The following is a 19917-nucleotide window of genomic DNA, read 5'->3' on the forward strand; positions in this document are numbered from 1 at the left end:
ATACCACAATATTTCCTTATATAAATAATAGGGACATTGTGGGTACCATAATGTGGTAGTAATTGGTAAATATTATCTCCCACCCACCTACTGGTATGTGGAAAAATACCTGCATCTTGGTGCATTATTTAAAAGACTGTATTTTTAGGAGTGTTCTCAGCGTTTGAGTTCATCAACTTCAGCTTCCAAAACAAACATTGTCTGGATGGCAGCTGGATCCAGATTTACAAAGGCAGTTAGATGGCAGAGTGGAAGACAGACAACTTTGTCAGATGTATCCAAGGTTTTCTCCTTATACAAATTGAACTTCCACTTCACTTTAGTGTAGCAAGATTTAGACATATTGGTTTGTGTTTCAGACACATCTATAACTATGAATACGGATGCATATACCTGACAGGTGCTTTTCAGAAATTTTTGGAAGATCTTAAAAAAAATTTTGGCGATGAGAAAATTACCCACATGTGTACATACTTTAACCCATATGGCAAAGGAAGGCTCTGACAGAGGAGAGTGGATGGATTTTTCATTCCATCATGCCCATGTACACGCTCTCACCGCTCACTGCCCGGCTCTTGGGGTTTGCTGGCCGGTCCCGCTGAATCCTGGTTGTCAGATCTTCTCAGCTCCCTGCTGATGGCTGGGGCTGACCATGGGCATCCCTGAGACAATCACGGTGTAAGCCCCAGGTAGTAATTTGGCTTAGGAAATTTCTATTTCACATTTTTGTGAGGTGCCACTTGAGTCAGGCTATTCAGCCACAGACTGGGTTGTTTTCTGGCTGGGGTGGTGACCACCAGAAGAGCTTATATGGACAAATTCCTGTCTATCTCCAATTGCTCCATATTCAGCCAGATTGTAAAGTTGTGCAACTCCCTCTTGCTGTAGAAGAGCCAAAGAGCAATGTTGATCTATCCAAAATGTTTCTGTGCTCCTGGCATCTCTTTCAGTTGCCTATTTGCTGAGTCCAGAACATTAGGAATGAAAGGAAAATCTTGCATTCCTTCTCTATTGTAGTCTTTTTGAAAAGTGAGTTTGCTCTTTTAAGCATGAGCTTTTTTTTTTACCCTTCTACTCATAAATTAAAAGAAAGCCTTTCAGTGCTTGATGACACAGTTGTTCTCTTTGGAATCCCACCCAAATATCACTGATTTGGCTCTGGATTTACTGATCCCTACATTTCATATAGCTCAAACAGATTGCATGTGTCCTTATGTATTAGGGTTGAATGACTAAAACTGTTTTTAGTGATAAAATAACTGGGAGAAATGAGTATTTTAACATACGAAATTGGGCCAAACCTTGAGTTGCAGAACTAGCTAGCTTCTTATTCTTTAGATTATTATTCAGATTATTTTGGGGCCATCATCTTTTTTGTCATTTGTTTCAAATTTGATGACCAAAAAAATAATAATAATTTAAAAGAAAATGTATCTTGCCTGCTGAGTGATAAAGTGTCCTTCCTGCCCCATCCCCCTTCTCTCCCTGGATGGAGATCACAGCCCGGCAGTGCCTTCGGCAGTTGGCGCACAGGCAATTTTTCCAGCAGGAGCATCTGGCTCGCTGGCAGGCTCCCGAGGCAGTTGTGCTGGCAGCTTCCGCTGAGCGTGTCCTGTGCTGGGGCCGAGGACACGCCGCTGGGACTGCCGCCCCTTGAGGAGCCCTGCCCGGTGCGTGCCTGGGGCCCTGGCACGGCACAGGGTGCACCGGTGCTCCCCAGAGCCTGCTCCTGCCGACCCCAAAGCCCGGGGCTGTGAATCCCAGCAAAGCCCAGCTCACGCCAGTGGTGATTTGTGCATGTTTTAGTGGCTATCTGTCAATGTCTGCATATGTTTTCTTCTGAAGTCCCAGAGTGGTTTATAACTTCACTTATACCAGCAGATGGTAAATGTAAGGTGACCTGCAAGACTCAAGGGTGAACCTTGATGCAATTGAAATCCCTGGGTATTTATACCTATAGAGACATGATTTAATCTGTGGGACTGTTTGCTAAATTCAGGGTAAGGGTGACCGTCTCCCTACCACCCTAAAAGCATATTTGTTATTCTGTTAGTCATTAAGAGCAGATATGCCTGAACTACTCCTATTTCGAAGATAAAACTCCCTCCTGACCCCCACTAATTGGGTTCACCTCCAAGGTTGGAGGCACTTTAGTCTCCGTCTCCATTGCGCTTACTCATCCGTGTGGTCATTTTTCAGTGTTGCTGATAGCTATTGAACCTACCCAACCAATAACCATCAGGCGGTAATGAACTTACTTCTGACATAGGATCAGGTTTGAACAGACAATTCAGACTCATAAACCTTTATCCCTGCTCAATGTTCAAAATGAGGAAACTAGATATCCAGAGACTATCTAGGTATTTTTTATTGCCCTTTGCCAGCCGGTCTGTCTATTAGAAATTCTCATGGGTCATTCCAAAGACAATTATAATGCACAAGGTTTCAGCATGAGCTAAATTTGTTTAAGCAGAAGTGGCCTCTTTTCATATTCTTTAGTGCACACACACACAAGAAAGATTTTCAGGCTTCCCAAGGAGTTGCCGGTGTCCCTTCGGTTTGTCATACACAAGCCTCTTTAAACACGCATTTAAAAGAGAAACACACTTGTTAGAGGAGTGTATTAAGTGGGGATTTGTCTTCAGACTTCTTCCTCTTTTGATAAATTTACTGAAGAAATATAGTGTGAAGGTATTTTTAATATTACCTAAGCTGCCTGTCACACTAATCAGACTGTTTTGAATATGATGCTCCTGAGAAATGCAAGAACATTGTGCTATAAAAAATATGCATCTCATACATGACATAGCTTGATAATTTCTCATTTTCATTTTCCAGGCACCCATGGAGTTTTATTACTGTTAAAGGAAATCCCTCCTCTTCTGTTGAAGACCACATTGAATATCAAGGTAATTAATGCACAAAATGCTGGCTTGACATTATCTCTGGAAGTTATTGGAGTTACGGCTGAGATTAATTTGGTCAATGGTGTTTTCACTTGACACTGCATTACATCAAAGCTGCGAGCAATTGATGGTTGGACATATTTAATTGAATGCTCCCTGTATATATTGTTTCCTCCCATTAACGCAGCTGAAGCAGCTGAGTGCGGATAACCTAGGTTATCCAAACCCTGAGATAAAAGGTGAGTTCCTGCACCAATGTAAATTCATGTAACTCTGTTGAGCTCAGTCTCTACCTCTCTTTGACACAAAGCTATGGAAGAAACCCCGTTCACACCAGCTGAAAATTTAATCAGTGTATCCTGCATTGGTAGCCTCAAATACTCCTGCAAAACCATTTTCTTGCAAGCTGAAGACTTTTGAGGCTGTGTCTTTCCATGATATTTTCAAGAGCAGCTAACAACATGGCTTGCTACAACAGCAAATAAAAATAGCAATATATTACAAATCTTTTTTTTTTTTTATCCTCTCTTGATTTTTGAAGATTTTTCCTTGTGATTGTCCAGGCAGTTATAAAAGTGTCTGAAGCCTCATTCCCAGATCAGTAAATTTTTCTGGAAGCTGTGCAGGGCTAATTCTGGATAATGTGGCCAAAATATGCAAACACACACACGGACCATTACCTTTTCAGTTCTGACTTCTATCGATTGCGTTCAGTGAATTTACCAATGTTTGGTTTTTACAGGTCACAAAGGGTCAGCTGTGGCCAAAGTATTCAAACTATTCAAAGCTGAGAATGGAGAACATTTTAACATCTCTTCGACTAGTGAGTGGGTTCAAGGTAAGAGGTCTGCGTGCCCTTTAGACAGTCGACAAATAGGGTGAATCATCCTTTTTATTGCAATACTTTTCCATTTGGGAAGAGTGGACTTGCTAGCTGCTATTTACGTCGCTGCTAACCCAAGTGAAGAACACGCACAGATTCTTTCCCCAATTGTCTCCAGGACTCTGAATAACTGGGATCCTCTTTCCTTTACTGCACTGGGTATGAAATTCCATCTCTTATGATCTAAGAGATCACACACAACCTCTTCTTTTGATTGCATAGTCATCATGTCCATGTTTCAGACAACATACAGTAACTGGTCGTAACTTGATCTGAAGATCAGAAAAGGCAGCTAAGGAGGACGCAGATCCAAAATCCATACCTATTAATAATGCTCATACTGCATACTCCAATTATGTAGCTTTTAATAACTCTGCTCTCCCTTGGCTGGTTACACTTCACGGCATCATTAAAAGTGGCTGACAGACTGGCAGGAAGAGGCAGGAATCAGATCATCAGTGAAGAAACTTGTGAATGATATCTGAGATCATATTATGTTTCATGCATTTTTGCTGCATTCATTAAGCTTGACTTTCAAATGACTTTTCTTGTTTGCACTTGTCTTCAGATGTAGAATGGACAGAGTGGTTTGAGAAGCCTGATAAAGCGAGATCTAAGGACATGGAGAAGCTTTCTGACTTCAAAGCTGCTCATCCTGATAAAATCTGTAGGCAACCCATTGACATCCAGGTAGGCTAGCTTACCACTCGCTTTAGAGGGGCAAGTCCTCTTCGGACTGACACTGAATCCCAAAATAATTGTGCTTGTCAGTAATTTTTGTTTCTAAATAAAAGACACTAATTATTTTACTGCTCTAATATGTAACCAACAAGATCTGGTATCCAGCCTTGTATCATTCTGAGACAAAAGTTTATAGAATTGAGCTCCTTTCAGTAAATTCTGGCTTCTGGCATGAAAAGGAGTACAGATGGGGTCATGGACAGCACAGATGCTGTCATGAAATATGTGGTTCCCTGCTGGAAGACTAAAACGAAAAAACACATGAGAATTTCAAAGTTTTTAGATGGTCCCAGAATGGACCCTACCTAAAAAATTAATCACAAAATGTAACGAGATGGTAAAGCTACCAGCTGTAGTACGAAAAAATATCGGTGAGCTTGCCGCTATTTCTTGGAATCAATTGTTTTTTCTCTGTGGAAAGAAATGTGAATTCTATTTGGGGCTAAACATTATAATTATGCCATCGGGCCAGCATGCTGAGGAGAAATCATATACCTTTTCTGAGACTGCAAAAGCCTCTTTAAGGACAAGAAAAAGAAGGGCAAAAAACCAAGCTTTTTTTTTGCATATGTTCACCGTATACTTTATCTGTCTACCTGGTAAAACAACTACAGTAGAAGCATCGCCTAGCAAAAGACAATAAAATACTTCATATATGTGAGAGGCTGAACCTAAGGTTCCTGCGTACTCTGAACCAGTGGAGTTGTCCTTATTCACAAGAATGCGGCTATTGAAGTAAATGGGAATGCTGACAGTATGAGTGAAAGTTTCCAGGCTAGATGGTATAAAGAATCTCCTCTTGAACAGAGAGGAAAAAACTGCCCTATAATTTTCTGCCAGGTCTTAGCAAATCCACATTAATTTCTGCTTCCATATACATATATTAGAAGTGACAACTTAGTTCAAAACAGGGGTCAGATGTTTGTTATGATACAGCCCCTTCTAGCACCCATATTAAAAGAGAAACAAGAAAGATATTCTTCTGTTCAAGAAACAAACTTTTTTAACCTTCTGTTAAATGACAGTTATTTTTTTTCCCATGTATATTAAAAAAGAAACATTTTTCAGTTTATCCTGCAGATCTTAGAACAAATCCTCAGGTAGTGTAATCTGGTGTTGCTCATTGCCTTCATAAAGTTACACTGATTTATAGCAGCTGGCCTGCTCCAGCTATGCTACGTACAAGAAAATTGAAGATATAATGATAATAACAGAAGCACGGCACAGCCAGAGGCACATTCCTTCAGCTGACGGTGCTAATCCTATACATGGCAGCAGGGTGTATGCATTAATAAGGAAGGCCTGCGTGAGAGAATCAGGATCAGACCCTTCATTGAAAGATGGCTTATCTCCGGGTGTCTTGTTAAAATGACGTGTGATTTGGATTGCCCAATGCAATGCATCACGTTTTTGTGAAAGGGTCAAGAGAATTGCAAGCTATAGAGCCAGACTGTGAAATTTTGCATGACCCTGGGGGGTGACAGTGCCGAGCTACATATCACACTGCTGCTTGGTATGGTACAGCCTTTTTTCTCAAGGCAGCTCTACAGGCTGGTACTTGCATGTGAGAAAAGGCCACCTCTTTGTCTTCCTTTTGGAGCAATGGGTATTGGAGCAGCTTTGTTTTTTTCTTACAGAGACTGATCTATGCAAAGCAGAAGTAAGACCCCCACCTCTTTCTTCTGCCAGCTTCAGACATAGTCTAGCCACAAGCAATGAAATGAGTGCAGTGAAGAGGCTTGAAACCATGAGTTCATTTGGGTGCAAGCATCTGTGTTCAGTGTTTTCATCTGCCCTCCAACCGACAGCACGAGAAAATCTAGGGCACCAAGGCAGATGTTAGTGAAGCTCAGCATACTCCTTCCAAAAAAGCACATGGTCTTAATATAGATACAGGAGAAAGGCATGCACCTAGCAATAATCTATGCAGCTTGCGGATAAAATAGCTGTGTTTGAGCACCAGCTGGAGTGCCTGCTGGATAGTACACATAACAGTCACCCTGTTTTGTTATACAACTGTTGTGCATCACCCAAAACAAAGCAAAAGCCTCTTCTGACAGCATCGCTGTTTTGGTGAAATCTCTTCACCTCGAGGTATCACCTGTTTTATATTTCCGTTCTCATTCCAGGCAATGACGCTTGATGGAACTAATTTAACAACGGAGGTTTTCTACAAGAGTGGCCATGATTACAGGTTTCTGTGCCACGGCAAGGACCAGACGGGCGAGGGCTGCCAGAACTATAGAGTACGGTTCCTGTGTGGCAGATCTGGTATGTGCCCCATGTTTGAAAGCCAGACCAGGGAGAAGCAGAAATACTGTCTTCTGATGGCTGGCTCTTGTTCGGTGTAAGAACAACTTGAGTAATTTCCCAGGCTAAAACTTCGGCTGGGCTACTGACATGAACACAGATAAAACGGCTGAAGATTTATGTCAGGAAAAATTCCTGAGCGCTAACAGAGGCAACAGGGTGGTGTCTCAAAAACCCAGCAAGGCTATGGCAAATACTTGGCAAGTCCCTTCCTGTAAATATCTTGTCTTTTGCTACAGCATTTTGGGATGAGGTAGGATTAGTCAATCAGAGTGTACGGAGACAACAGGTTTTGAAAGTAATACTTTGTTTTGTAGTTATTAATTCCGACACCGCTGTCCCTAACCTGGTCATTAGACAGGTCATTAGGGTTCTTCAGTGCTCAGCTGGCGGGAAAAGGAGGGTAGAAGACAGTTGTTTTGCTGGAAAAAACAGTCATTACATTAAAGACCACTTGGCTGCTGTAAATAACAGTGCCCAGTGCCCACAAGTGCTGCTGCTAAGTGGGTGTGGTGAAAATGAGCCACTAAGAGCTACATTTAAATTTAGTCCTGGGGTTAGTGGAAAATTCACCTGCCTGCAACTAAAGGAAAACACTTTCTTGTTTGCTTGCTTTCCAAGCCAAAGCTAGTAAAAAGCATGTTTGGAAGAGTTAACTATTTTTTGTTGCATGAGGAAAACATCATTTTTGGTGGTGTTCCAGGCAAAAAAAAAGAAAAAGAGCAAGCATTTTCTGATAAGATTAACTGAATTCTCCACCCATCCATTTTGGCGTTTCAGTGAAACCAAAGCTTACGGTAACCATTGACACCAATGTGAACAGCACGGTCCTGAATCTGGTGGATGACGTGAGCTCATGGAAACCCGGAGACAGGCTGGTGGTTGCAAGCACCGACTACTCCATGTACCAGGCGGAGGAGTTCCAAGTGCTGCCCTGCAGAGCCTGCAGACCCACCCAGGTCAAGGTAGCAGGTAAGGTGCTTCATCTTGTCATGCTGGTGTTGCAGGACACAAATCCTGTCATTTGCACTGAGATAACTCCGTTAAGAATTGCAAAGATTTGAAAGGCACCTGAATTTGATGGCTAGTTTTTAGATGCTTTTGGGAAACGTAACGCCTTTCGTGCTTGAAAGCCATCTATCTTGAGCCTGGTTCCTTTCTGCCTTCCCTTTTCATAGTTGACTCCATTTTTTTGTCCCCAAGCACACTATAGAATAGATGTATTTATTTAAGAGAAACAAATACAGGTCATGTATTTGAAATATTCAATTTTACATAACTGCATTTGAAAAAGTATCACTTCCTAGAAAGCAGGAGATGAGCCCAGCTGATCTGAAGAGTGAGCTAGGGCAGGAGCAGACCGTGAGAGACTGTAAGGCTATGAAGTAATGTGCAGCTGGCTATCTTCCGAAGAAAGTTATATTTAACAAGAACTGTAATCTTACATTTTAGAAATACTGTTTTGTACTACTGAAGCTACTGTTTCTTTTTTACTGTGTCTCTAGACGGCATTGCTTAGAGGTGATGTATTAACCAAACATTTCTGGCGTCACGTGGCAAGCGAGTTGTCCTGAGCCACAGCCCTGGGGGAGATGCAGTCGGCAGAGTGCTGCCCGAGTTAGGCTGAGCGGGAGAGCAGGAAGCTTTGCAGAGCCACAGCATTTTTCTCTTGAAGGTGACAAGCTCAAATCCAGAACAAATTGCTTTTGATGAAAAGACATTGCAGACTAATGATTGTAAAGTGACCTTCGGATACTAAGTCCGACTAAGTAGCGTAACCATGATGAAGCACAGACTATTACCGATATGAGCATAAAAGTGAAATCCAGGGTGGGAGATTCATATCTCCTCTTGAGTCTGTGAAGTGGTCTTTCCTTCTAGAACTAGATTTTGGCACACTGATAAACACAGCATGGAAATACCACATGAACTGCCTCTTCTGTGAATAGATCAAGAACTTTTAATTGCTATACTTTACAAAAGCAAAAGTTATTTTACAATATAAAAGTATGTAACAGCTGAGGCCGTATTTCAAAGGCAGCATCTGCCTGGTGGCAAATCACGCATGTTACGTTATCTTTTGCTTATACAGTGGCAATTGCTCGAGGCAGAGGTTTTGTCTGCATTTACAGTAAGATCTTTCTGAGAAACCATGAGAGCTCTTGGAACATCCAATGCACCAGGGAGTTTGCTCAGTTCTGTGAAATGAACTACTTCACCATTATCTCTGATGCAACATCTTCTGGACGGTACGAATATACTTCCTTTGGCAACTGCCTCCCCACAGAGCTCTAGCCATTCATTGTTGGATGCCCTGAAAGAGAGATGTTCATCAAGCCAAGAAAAATGTTATTCACAGTTTGAATGTATCATAGTCTTATGACTTAAAATGACTAGTACTTTCAAAAAAGACACATATCCAAGTTGAATATTTTTCTTGAGCAACTTTTGAGCTATTGGAAAAACTGTACCAGACTAGTATGATACAAGTCACATCATGAAGATGATCTTGGAAGATCGTCAGTAAAAATAAAGACGACATAGGAATATTTCTCTTAGGCTTCCCATAATCTAATGGATCTGTGAAATTCATGTAATTACATTTATCTTCTACAACAATGGCAACTAAATTAGTTTAAGGTAATGAATAAAGAGTTAAAAACAACAAAAAAGTTCATGGGAATATCAAGTAAAGAAGCAGTGGAAACACTTGTTAAAGTAATCGTGCTCTTGGTCTCTGATTACCCTTTAGGAGAATTAGGACATTCCTTTTATTACCACAAATGACATGAACACCAGGGCCAAAGTCTGCCCTTACTTATATCCAGGCAACTCCATTGACGTCAATGGGATTTCACTGATTATATAAATCAAGGCAAAATCTGGTCCAGTCATAAAAATCACATCCAACTTTCTTGTAACAAAAGCACATTCACACTAGAAAATAAAATAATCTGCCTGATTTTACGTTTGGTCTAGATGAAATAAAACCTGGGCAAGGCTGAGATCTCCCCTGTCTTTAGGAGCCAGGAGGTCCCTGAGCTGCTCTATGCCCGGCCATGGTGTAACTTCATCCATTGCCCCGTGCCATGACACACAATTAGCCAGAATAAGGAGCGCTGATGAGCCAGGGGGTGGGTGCTCTCCATGCCTGCTCCCCTCCGTGATGCCGGCAGCTGCCTGCAGCCTGCACAGCTCTGCCTGCCGGGGCGGCAGCACCTCGGTGCAGGGTTTTCAGGTGCGCTGAGCCCTTGGCTCACACAGCCCGTGCCTGTATAAATCTCCCATGATCAAGCGCGGACTTTGATGAAACTTGTTGGGATTCAATTCATTACCTGTGAGACTTCCGCCCCACCGTTAAATAGGGCTTTATTTGTCCCAGCGGCTCAAACATTGTGGCAAGCAGCGGGCTGGCCTCTGGCCTCAGCGCAGGTGAGCAGCCCCTGCGCAGCCGCTGCTTGCGTGGCTGCGTCAGGTTCTCAGTTGCGTGCAGAAGACATTTGTCGTAAATGTCTGCCTGCCTTTCCCTATGTGAGATATTCAAGATTGCTTTGCTCCTTCTGAAAAAAGACTTCCACACAGATACATCTATATACGGGGTCTCAGAGGGATGTCATTTGTAGTAAGTGGAATGGCCTAATTTTCCTAAGAGGTTTAGTTTAGCAGCTGAGAACTCCGAAAGTCTGCCCTTTGAAAGATGAATGATAAAACCATTCCTACCCATGATGGTTTATTTCCATTTTAATCTTTTTTTTTTTCTTTCCTTTCTTTTTTTTTTAAACAAAACCTAAATGTCAGGTCTGAACTACTTAAGTGTCTCTTTGTTTAAAAAAAGGCAGAAAACCTCTGCTTTGTGGACAGACAATTCGGTGTGGTAGCCACTTGGCATACCAAGGTTTAATTATAATTGATGCTCTCATCGTTTAATAATATTTTAATAGACATGGTTTAGCGTATTGTGCCAAATAATTCAAACTCATTAGTTAGCTCATGTCCTATTTATATTTGATACTTCCTGCTGAAAACTCATACTTGCTTTACTTGCTAGAAAGGGATTGATTAGAGGCTGGTCTTTTCAAAACAGCTTAAGAGCGTTAATACTCAATTGCCATCAGGTTTTAGCAGGATTTAGATGTCTTACTGTGGACTTCTGCAAATCTCAGTGTAGAAAGTGAGGGAGGGCACCCAGGTACTGACCTTGTGCACTCCTTTATTGGAGTAATTACATTAATGACAAAACTCCGGCTCCCAGGAGGACTTGGCTCTGCAGGTCCTACTCCCAGTCAAATGGTCGCTTACTTAAATGGAACTTTTTTCTTCACTTGCCTCCTTTGTTTAACTTTTCTTCGCTTGTCATTTTTGTGCCTAGATTATTTTTTCTGTGGGAACAGATTAAAACTGTTTGATCTTCCAACTTCACAAGGTTTGGGGAGGGACGATGGTACAGGGCAGAGGGAGGGAGGAGGAAGGAAGGAAGGAAGGAAGGAAGGGTTGTGTTGTTATGATAGAACTGGGTAGTAGGAAAGATAAAGTATTTTGTCTAGTTTCCCTGGGAAACAAGTCTTATCTGCATCTTGGTTGCTCTGTATGAAGTTACTACTAATGCTGATAAGTTTCACCATGGAACAAAAATGATTAAATGCTCTTTTGTGCTCCTATATGCTCTTGATAAAGCATGAAAAAACTATTTGTGCCTGGCATAATTACTCCAATTATCCCACATACTGGTGAATCTGTGATTACAAGCACGCATATCTTAAATCCTGCTTATTGGGTTGCGAATACTGGAGAGAGATATTGTTCATGCAGAGAACTTTGAATTACAAATGTAAATACATAGTTGTCTAACAACTTCACAGCCTGTGTCGGCATTCATCTTGTGCTGTAAGGATGGGAGAAGTTACTCCACTATCAGAATTCAGATACTTTTAGAGATTTAGGGGGTTCTGTTTAGAAGTTGGCATCATTTTGTCTGGAAATTACCAGAAGCTTTTTTTTCAAGGCAACCCTGGTGCTTGAGGGCTGGGCAGGAAATGTCATGAAATGGCCCTAACAGTCTTTCCGAGCTCTTTCTTCTACCTTTGGGCATTGCCTAGAAGCAGAGTTGAAAGAAACATTCTCAAGTTTACATAGTAGTTAGGAAGGGTTGAGTTTGGGCCTGATTTAAGTCAGGATTTGATCTGTTTGTCCACCAGAGCTGCCTAATCTTCCCATCCCAGCTGCAAAACTTAAATGTCAGGGTAAGGAGAGGAAAAACCTGGAAGGTCAGAGAGGGAGAACCTGGCATTTACTGAAGTATGTCAGGAGATTGCCCAGTAGCTGCTGCACAAAGAGGGCATGAGGTGGGACAGGAGCGGGCTTAGGAAAGAGTGTGACACTGCCATTGGGATAAAACACTAACAGACTTCACAGAGACCTCTCGGTTAAAGCCAGCACGAGCAGATGCACTGCCCTCAGTCCTCATCAATCCTCCTGTCACACCTATCTGCAGCAGTAAGATCCACTCATTTCAGCCTTGAAACCAAACGGCTACAGAGGCTTTGAGCCAATACAGCATTGAAGTATATGCTTAATAATATCCACATGAACTCAAGGCTCCTCACACTCCCACAACAGAGCGTGTATTTCTGACTTTTGCAGGACACCATGCAGGACCATGAAGGAGAAAGGGGATTAAGGACTGTAATAGGATGAGTTACCCAGCAGGAAACTGTCCCAAGAAGGCTTAGTTAGCTCTGAACTCCTTATAAAGTTTCATCTTTTCTGCTGCATGTCTTTTTACTGGAAACTTAATTTTCCATGTGAAACTTATGAATCCGAGGAATATTTATTCATTAAGACATCAGGTTGTGCTGCATGACTCAGGAAGCTGGTCAGCTCACCCAAACCATGCTGCACTGCGTTACAAGCTTGTGGCTTAGGGATGCAATAGCAAACCCCATCAAGATAATTCAGAATAATGAGGATTTGACAGGTTGCCTGTGTGAACATTTGTTGGTTATTAAATATAAGCAATAGGGGCATTACCACCAGTGATGACAAATGTTTGACAAAAATGCTAAATCTGACCGAGGCCTGGGCTGGCATCTACAATGAGTTGCACTGATTTTTAAAGACATCCTGAGGGATTCACTGTCACTGGATTACGTGGGTTGAACAGACAAGTTTGTGTTTAGCATTTCCTTTAAAAACTCTTGTTTAGGAAACGTTAAAAGACTAAGAGAAGGTCTTAGTCTTAGAGAGCCCAAAGGAGAACAGGGAGGGTTCTAAAGGGAAAAGACCCTTTAGAGAAAAAAAAATCCAGGAGCATTTTAGCTCCACTTTATCTTCACCAAACCCAGACCTTCAAGTGCCTGTTTCACTTCTGAAAGGGAGACTTAGCAGTTCGTGTCATTTAAAGCCAAGGCATTTAGGAATGCATGAGTGTACCTGGGAAGGTTTTCAGAGACATCTGTGTAACTCGCCAGAGCTGAGCACTCTTCCACACCTGTAGCAGCTGAAATAGTTTTAAAATTCCACCCTTCCTAGGTTTGATAAGGCCTGAGACACAGGTTTTATGGCTAGGTTCAAGTATAGCAGGTTTTCCTGGAGCTTTGTACAGTTTGGAGAGACTCTGCTTTGGATTGCTATGTTGACGTAAGCATGCACTTGATTAGAGGATCATCTATGTTTATCTTAATGCATACTCTCTTTTAATAATTACCTTGTCCTTAGCAACAACTGGTGACTTTAATAGTCACTGTCTTGAGTAATAAGCATGGAAATGTGCTCATATTTTGCTGAATCAAACTTCTACCAGGCAAGCCCGCACATTAAAGAAGTTGTTCCCTGTGAATTTACATTTTGGAGTAACTGGAGGCACCGGTATGACAAATAGAGCAGCAAACCCAGGGATTTTTTCCTAGTCCATCACATAGGCCTGTTGTGGGAAGACGTCATCTGTGTCACTGCAAGGCTTTGTTTGGTTTAGATTATAACATGGCACAAGCCTGGCTTGTTGGCGAGGCAACATCTGTCCGTGAGGGATGCAGCAAGACGGAGCCCAAAGGAGGAGATGGTGAATCAGCGACCCCTGGGTTTGTTAGCGGTTGGGCAATCACGGGCATCGGCTTTGGTGCTGAAGCAGCAGACACATTCCTCCCACGTTCAAAGTACAGTGTTGCCTTTCTTAGTATCAAACCACTTCAGTGCTGATTTGCAAATCCCTGCTTGGGTTTGCCCAGCGTCTCAGATATTGTGGCTGCTCCCTGGGAAGGCTCCGTGTGCTGGCTGTGAGCAGCAGCCTAACTTCAAATTTGCAGCAAATTTGACGCTCCCATCCCCATGTGAACTCCCTGAACTTGCCACGGAGCAGCCTCTTTTGTTGTTTTTTTGTTTTCATGGCCATCACTAAACATGCCTCAGAGGCAACGTGGAAGTGCCATGCATCTATAAATGCCCATCATGGTGCTTCTGGCCCCGTGGGAGGTGCCTGGTGCTGGTTTGCAGCAGGCATTTACAGCACCGGGGTCTGTGCCCCACGAGCCGTTTCAGGAGCACGGCCCCATTGCCATGGGGAGCTTGAATTTCTGGCTGCCTCGAGGAGAGGTTTGTTTTTCAAAACTCTGTTAAAGGAGCTGTTATTCAAAATCCATTCTTACGTTGGAAGGGAGTTGCTTTCTCTCTCTGCTTTTATCTCCAAACAAGTCAAGTCAGCAAAAGCACAAAGTGAAAAACATGCACCCAAGAAGTTATATTTAGAAACTGGTTAGTCCGTATTTAACATTCCTGTCAGTGCTTACGCTATTTTGCATGTCTGGACTGGTGTTAAATTAAATTAAATACATGCAAGCATGACATTTATTATTCTAGAGCTCAGCACATGAATAACAAAACTGCCTATCTAATTTCATTGCCACAAATCCTGGAGATGTGGCTTGAAATAGGATGTTCTTATGATTATCTGACTTCTTCCTGCATTTCAGTAAATCAAGGAAAGGTCAGCTCCAGGGGAAACTGAAAAATAACAGCTTAAAAACAGTTTCGTAACGAGAGGCTGTGTTGCTTAGCAGATTCACTCAGGGGTCCAGCACAGAGTATCCTTGTGTGGAGGACACGCACAGCAGCGGCTTTTTTAATGTATGTGAATAAGGAAAGCGAAGCTGCTTTTTGGACGGGCTGGGTCTGGTTTTGGCCACACACCTGATGAGGCTCGCTGGCTTCAGGGCAACAACACGGGGAAGCCCAGGACTTTTCGAGGGAGGCAATTGCAAACGTGGGCGAGGTGCGAACCCGCAGCCCCTTGCAGCCCCTTGTTTCTGGGGCTGAGGCCGGAGCTCGGAGCAGTCTTGTCTTCCCACGGCAGCCCCAGGTAAAAGCGTCCACCTGTCCTGCTGTCCACTAGTTAACGGAGAGTGGTTTTTCACCTGGTCACACTATTTTGAAGGCGGAGGTGCCGAGGCAGAGGGCACACGTAGCGGTGTGAACCCCGTCCCGCAACACAGCAGTCTTGGAGCAAGGCGGAGCACTCACCCTTCCCAAATCCCAATATAACCATCAAACTACACTGCTCCCAGCTCCAAGAGAAAGAGGGAGTGAATGGTGTTTGCTTATCTTTGTTTTAAAGTCAGAGCATCATGTTTTTGTTAAAAACAAGACTGTTTCAATGTTCAAAATCCTCCCCTCGACTTGGCACCTCTGCTTAAGCATAAAGTGCTTCGCAGCGATAGCCAGGCTTCAGGCTTGCCATTTGTTTCTAATTACTGCTTTGAACGATTCCACTGAAATTAAATACATGCAAGTGTAGCATTCCTTAAAGTTCAGTGTTTACTTAAAGAGTTTATTACTTATTTTTACTGGAATAATAGAGAATGTAGTCAGTAAGATGAACCTTTTCCCAAATGCATTCTCTGCAAAAAGCCGCGGAAGGAAGGAGGGAGAATGAATGTGTTTGAATGAAATTACAGCAAAGAGATTATTTTGCTTTCTAGACATCCGCACTGCCTGGACTTCACCCCTTTCTGGTCCGGCCAGGACCTTAAAAAGCTTTCTGTGCTTTTAACCCCTCCGTGGAGCCAAGTGTGTGTGTGGAGGAGGTTATGAGCAACCTGGCTTGGCAAAGGGAGATGTGGCATGGGGTAAATGGAAGATCCCATCAACTCCGACTACACCAGGGCAGAGGGAAGCATTGAGAGCAAGTTGGAGACATGCAGGCGGATCTAAAATTGAGAGGTTTGGGAGGGCATGCAGCGGGAGGTTTTGCAGCCCACAAGCTGTATGAGGGGTTGCAATTGTCCCAAGCCACAATTTCCACAAGGCTTTCTGCCCAGTCCTCTCCTGGCTTAGATTAACAGCCATGGCGTTAGCAGGATCAGACTGATGCTTGCCTGTGAGCAATGCTGTAGGATCTGAGCAGCTCCCAGTGTCTCACTATAGGAAGTGCTGTGCTAACTTTGGGGATTTAGACTCTTCAGTAGCTACATCATCAATTTTCTTTGCACTGGATGTTCATACACAGCTGATTGTTATCCAAAGTAAAAAGTTCTTGAGTGATCTCAGTCCCTTTTCAAGGTGGGAAATGTGTTTTGTCTAACAGACCGTCAGTTTAACTCCCTGGCTAAATGAAGCAACTTAAGACCAAAAATCCCACTTCCTCTGTTGCAAATATCTCAGCAAGACCTTGGGTGACACCTGGGCTCCAGCCTTCCCTCCTTTGAGGAGTGGGCCAACAGTTTTTGCTGACTCAGTTACTCCTTTCATTATCACGCCAACCCCACCACAGGAAGCACAAGGGGAAACCAGCAGCCTTGGCAGAGTAACCCTGAAACTGGATCTTGTTCCTTTAGGGAAAGCAACATACCTCCACATTGGCGAAGTCATTGATGGCATTGACATGCGGGCAGAAGTGGGGCTGCTGAGCCGCAACGTCGTGGTGATGGGCGAGATGGAGAGTCGGTGCTATGAGTACAGCAGCAAGTTATGCTCCTTCTTTGATTTCGACACCTTTGGGGGACACATCAAGGTAAGGCTGGAGCCCTCTCCTTGCACTTCCCTCCTCCCAGCCACACCTTCACATACCAAGGAAGCCAGGATGCAGAAAGGGAAAAATCCGTCGTGTCAGCCGCTGAGCAAACAGCCTCTCCCCACAATGCAGGAGATCCACCCCGCTGCTGCTGCCTGTTCCTTGGCTTTGAAGTGCACCTCACACCCCTGCAGACGTTGCTCAGCCAGCCAGGCTGATGCTTAACCCATCAAGGATACAGTCTCCACGTCCCGATCCCAGTTTTCCCCAGATTCTGGTGGTGCTCAGCCACGGGACTTTGATTTGAGCCCAGCTGACTGAAACTCATGGAAAACGTTAAATGCAAATGGTTTTCCTTCTAAAATTAAGTCAAATGTAGCCATGGCAGCAGTGGTGGTATCACAAAGCAACTATGGTCCCCTTAGCCGCCATGACCCTCTTACCTTCACCCTGCAGCCATAGACTCTCTTCCACACAGTAAATCTCTAGCAGATACAGTACAACCCTTCCTATCCCTGTATTCCCCCTCCTTCTTACCCTTAACGGTCTTCTATGTTTCTTGACTGATGTTCTGTTGTTCTCCAGATTGGTCTTGATTTTAAGGCTACCCATATTGAAGGTCTAGAATTGAAATATATGGGCCAGCAGACAATGGGACATTACCCAATTCACTTCCATATGGCTGGAGATGTGGATGAGAAAGGAGGCTACAACCCTCCAACGTACGTGAAGGATGTCTCCATCCACCATACCTTCTCCCGCTGTGTCACAGTCCATGGATCCAATGGTTTACTGGTAAGAAGCCCCAATCTCTATCTTAGAGATCAAGGCACCAGTCAAAATATTTCCTCATAGCATGAATACAGCTTAATTATTGTGAGGCAACGTGTTTTATTGTTAGAGCTAGTGTCTGACTCCTCTCCCCGTCCTGATTATGTGGATATATATTCCAGGCATATTTCAACCTGCATTAAAAAGGAAGCAGCCAATGTGGCACTGTAGGCTGTGCGTGACTCGGAGCGGGCAGAGCTTTTGTCTGTGTGCAGTGATGTCTGCAGACCAGCCCATCTCTAATGAGTAGTTGGATCTATCTATAGACAGAGAGCTTGCTATTTAAAGAGGATAATCAGAAGGTTTAAGTGTGCTTCATCTTTCCTGTAATAAAGGTTTGGGTTTGCAATGCCATTCGCCACATTAAGCACTCATGGAGCTCTGATTTGTCAGAGTTGCTCTCCAAAAGAAGAAATCCTTTAGGATAAATCTATAAAATGGCCTATGCTTACCAGACAAGCTCCAGCACACCAGCGATGGTAAGAACACTTTCAGATTCTCTCCAGGTGCCGCCTTCTTTGGGGTAAGGATGCAGAGGGAAAACAACGCTACCTTACTGAGCATCCTGGAGACTGGCACATAACCCCAAAAGGCTTTCCTCATGGTTATCCCACTTCTGATGGCTTCTTCTTACCCATATTCAGGAAACGGGCAGAAATCTATCCCAAAAGCAGAGCTGCTAAAGGTGTTAAATAAACACCAGGTTTGACTAGACAACTTTTCCCCAAATATCAGCTCAAATATGAAGTCTTAAATGCCAAGATTTCTGTAGGCAAAGGACTCCCACCCATTCAGTGAGACGGCAGTGTATTCTAAAAGGAAAAAAGCATATGAGGGTCCTGAAGAGGAGCATTTGTACAGTCGAGAGCCCTGCTACAATCTGTAACAGAGTTTTAAGAGAAGATACATCATAGGCAGTTGTAGCCTGGATGGTCATTGTGCATTAGGAATTCACATCCATACCACTGTTTTAAAGTTATCGTACCATCTCATAGTAGAAGCCTGTAAGAATCTATTTTCCTTGAACTTATTTGGGGAATAGCATTTGCTTTCAATACCTAGCTAAGATGATTTTTGCCTTTTACTTGCTGATGAATGCTTCCTCCTTTACTGACTCCAGCACATGGAGGGCTTCATCTTACAGTCTTCCCTTTGCCAAGGACTGCAGGCTGCAACCTCTGAAAGTGGCAACTTGGAAGGGGAAGTCACAGGCATAATTAAAATGCACAGAAGATGAAGAGAAGGCATTGAAATTGTAGCTGCAGAAGCAGAGCAGCTTTTATCTGCTATTTATGAATCTGAGGTTTTGGTTTTTGACCTCTATCCTTCTAAGTTTATAACATGATTCTAAAAACCTACCAAGTGAACACGGCTTCTGAAGAAAAAAGACATTCTACTATATAAATTATATAAGGCATTTGGGGTCATATGGCATCTTCCCAATTCGAAGTCATCAGTACAGGGGCTCAGTATATGATTAACGTGCGGAGTGGAAGGGCAGCGTTGCGGGGTTCATTTGTCACACATCATGGGCTGTTACCAGTGGCACCATAAATGCTGCACAGAGGTTGCACAGCTGTTGATGGGTTGCAGGTCAGCTGAAGCTCTGCTTCTGGATCTAATGCGAGATCTTCATTCCCTCTTGATTAATACTTGCCAAACCAAATACCCAGAGCCTGGCATTTTTCTTATTGGTCAAACGGATGGGTTCATATAGAGCATTTGGAAATGGTTCTGTCTCTTGTGCTTTCTCCAAGTCACAGCTGTACCATGGGGTATCCACGTGCTCAGGGTTTTCCAGCGAAGATGGCATGATGAAATTTAGACAGGCTGATGTAGCTGATGAAAGCAGTTTGATTCTCTTACTGTTATTCAACAGCCACAATTCCCTAAATGACCATGCTTTGCCTCCATGACAAGGCACCCAAGAGCAATCTTAGAATTTAGGACATACAATCTGAAACATTAGTCAAGAATTTAGTCTCTGTTGACTATAGTTTATCAAAATGTGTGAATGCTAAGCTCTACTCATAATACTTAACCTGTTTTTTATTTTAACTGTGTAATTATTGCTGACAGCTGAAAAGAAAGCCCCAGTGAAATAAAGCAATCTGACCAAGTTTGTTCAGTTGCGTCATGGAAGACATGCTCCAAAGGTTGCATCACTTAAATGTTGTTTCGTTGCTCTGTGATAGACATCTGTAGTCAAGCAGCTCCATGCCTTGATTTGTCAGGTCATCCCACCA

At 43.2% G+C, this 19917-nt stretch overlaps 1 protein-coding gene across 1 annotated transcript in view; it reads left to right on the forward strand.

Annotated features, from left to right (window-relative positions):
* Nucleotides 1-19917, forward strand: part of CEMIP (cell migration inducing hyaluronidase 1) — a 113834-nt gene that overhangs the window by 64123 nt on the left and 29794 nt on the right. Inside the window, exons 7-13 of the mRNA XM_075159935.1 lie at nucleotides 2839-2909; nucleotides 3649-3744; nucleotides 4358-4479; nucleotides 6660-6801; nucleotides 7621-7812; nucleotides 16665-16840; nucleotides 17426-17635. Coding sequence (XP_075016036.1) covers nucleotides 2839-2909; nucleotides 3649-3744; nucleotides 4358-4479; nucleotides 6660-6801; nucleotides 7621-7812; nucleotides 16665-16840; nucleotides 17426-17635 — 1009 coding nt within the window. The remainder of the gene's footprint in view (nucleotides 1-2838; nucleotides 2910-3648; nucleotides 3745-4357; nucleotides 4480-6659; nucleotides 6802-7620; nucleotides 7813-16664; nucleotides 16841-17425; nucleotides 17636-19917) is intronic.

The sequence above is a fragment of the Calonectris borealis genome, chromosome 11, assembly GCF_964195595.1.
Source record: "Calonectris borealis chromosome 11, bCalBor7.hap1.2, whole genome shotgun sequence".
NCBI lineage: Eukaryota > Metazoa > Chordata > Aves > Procellariiformes > Procellariidae > Calonectris > Calonectris borealis.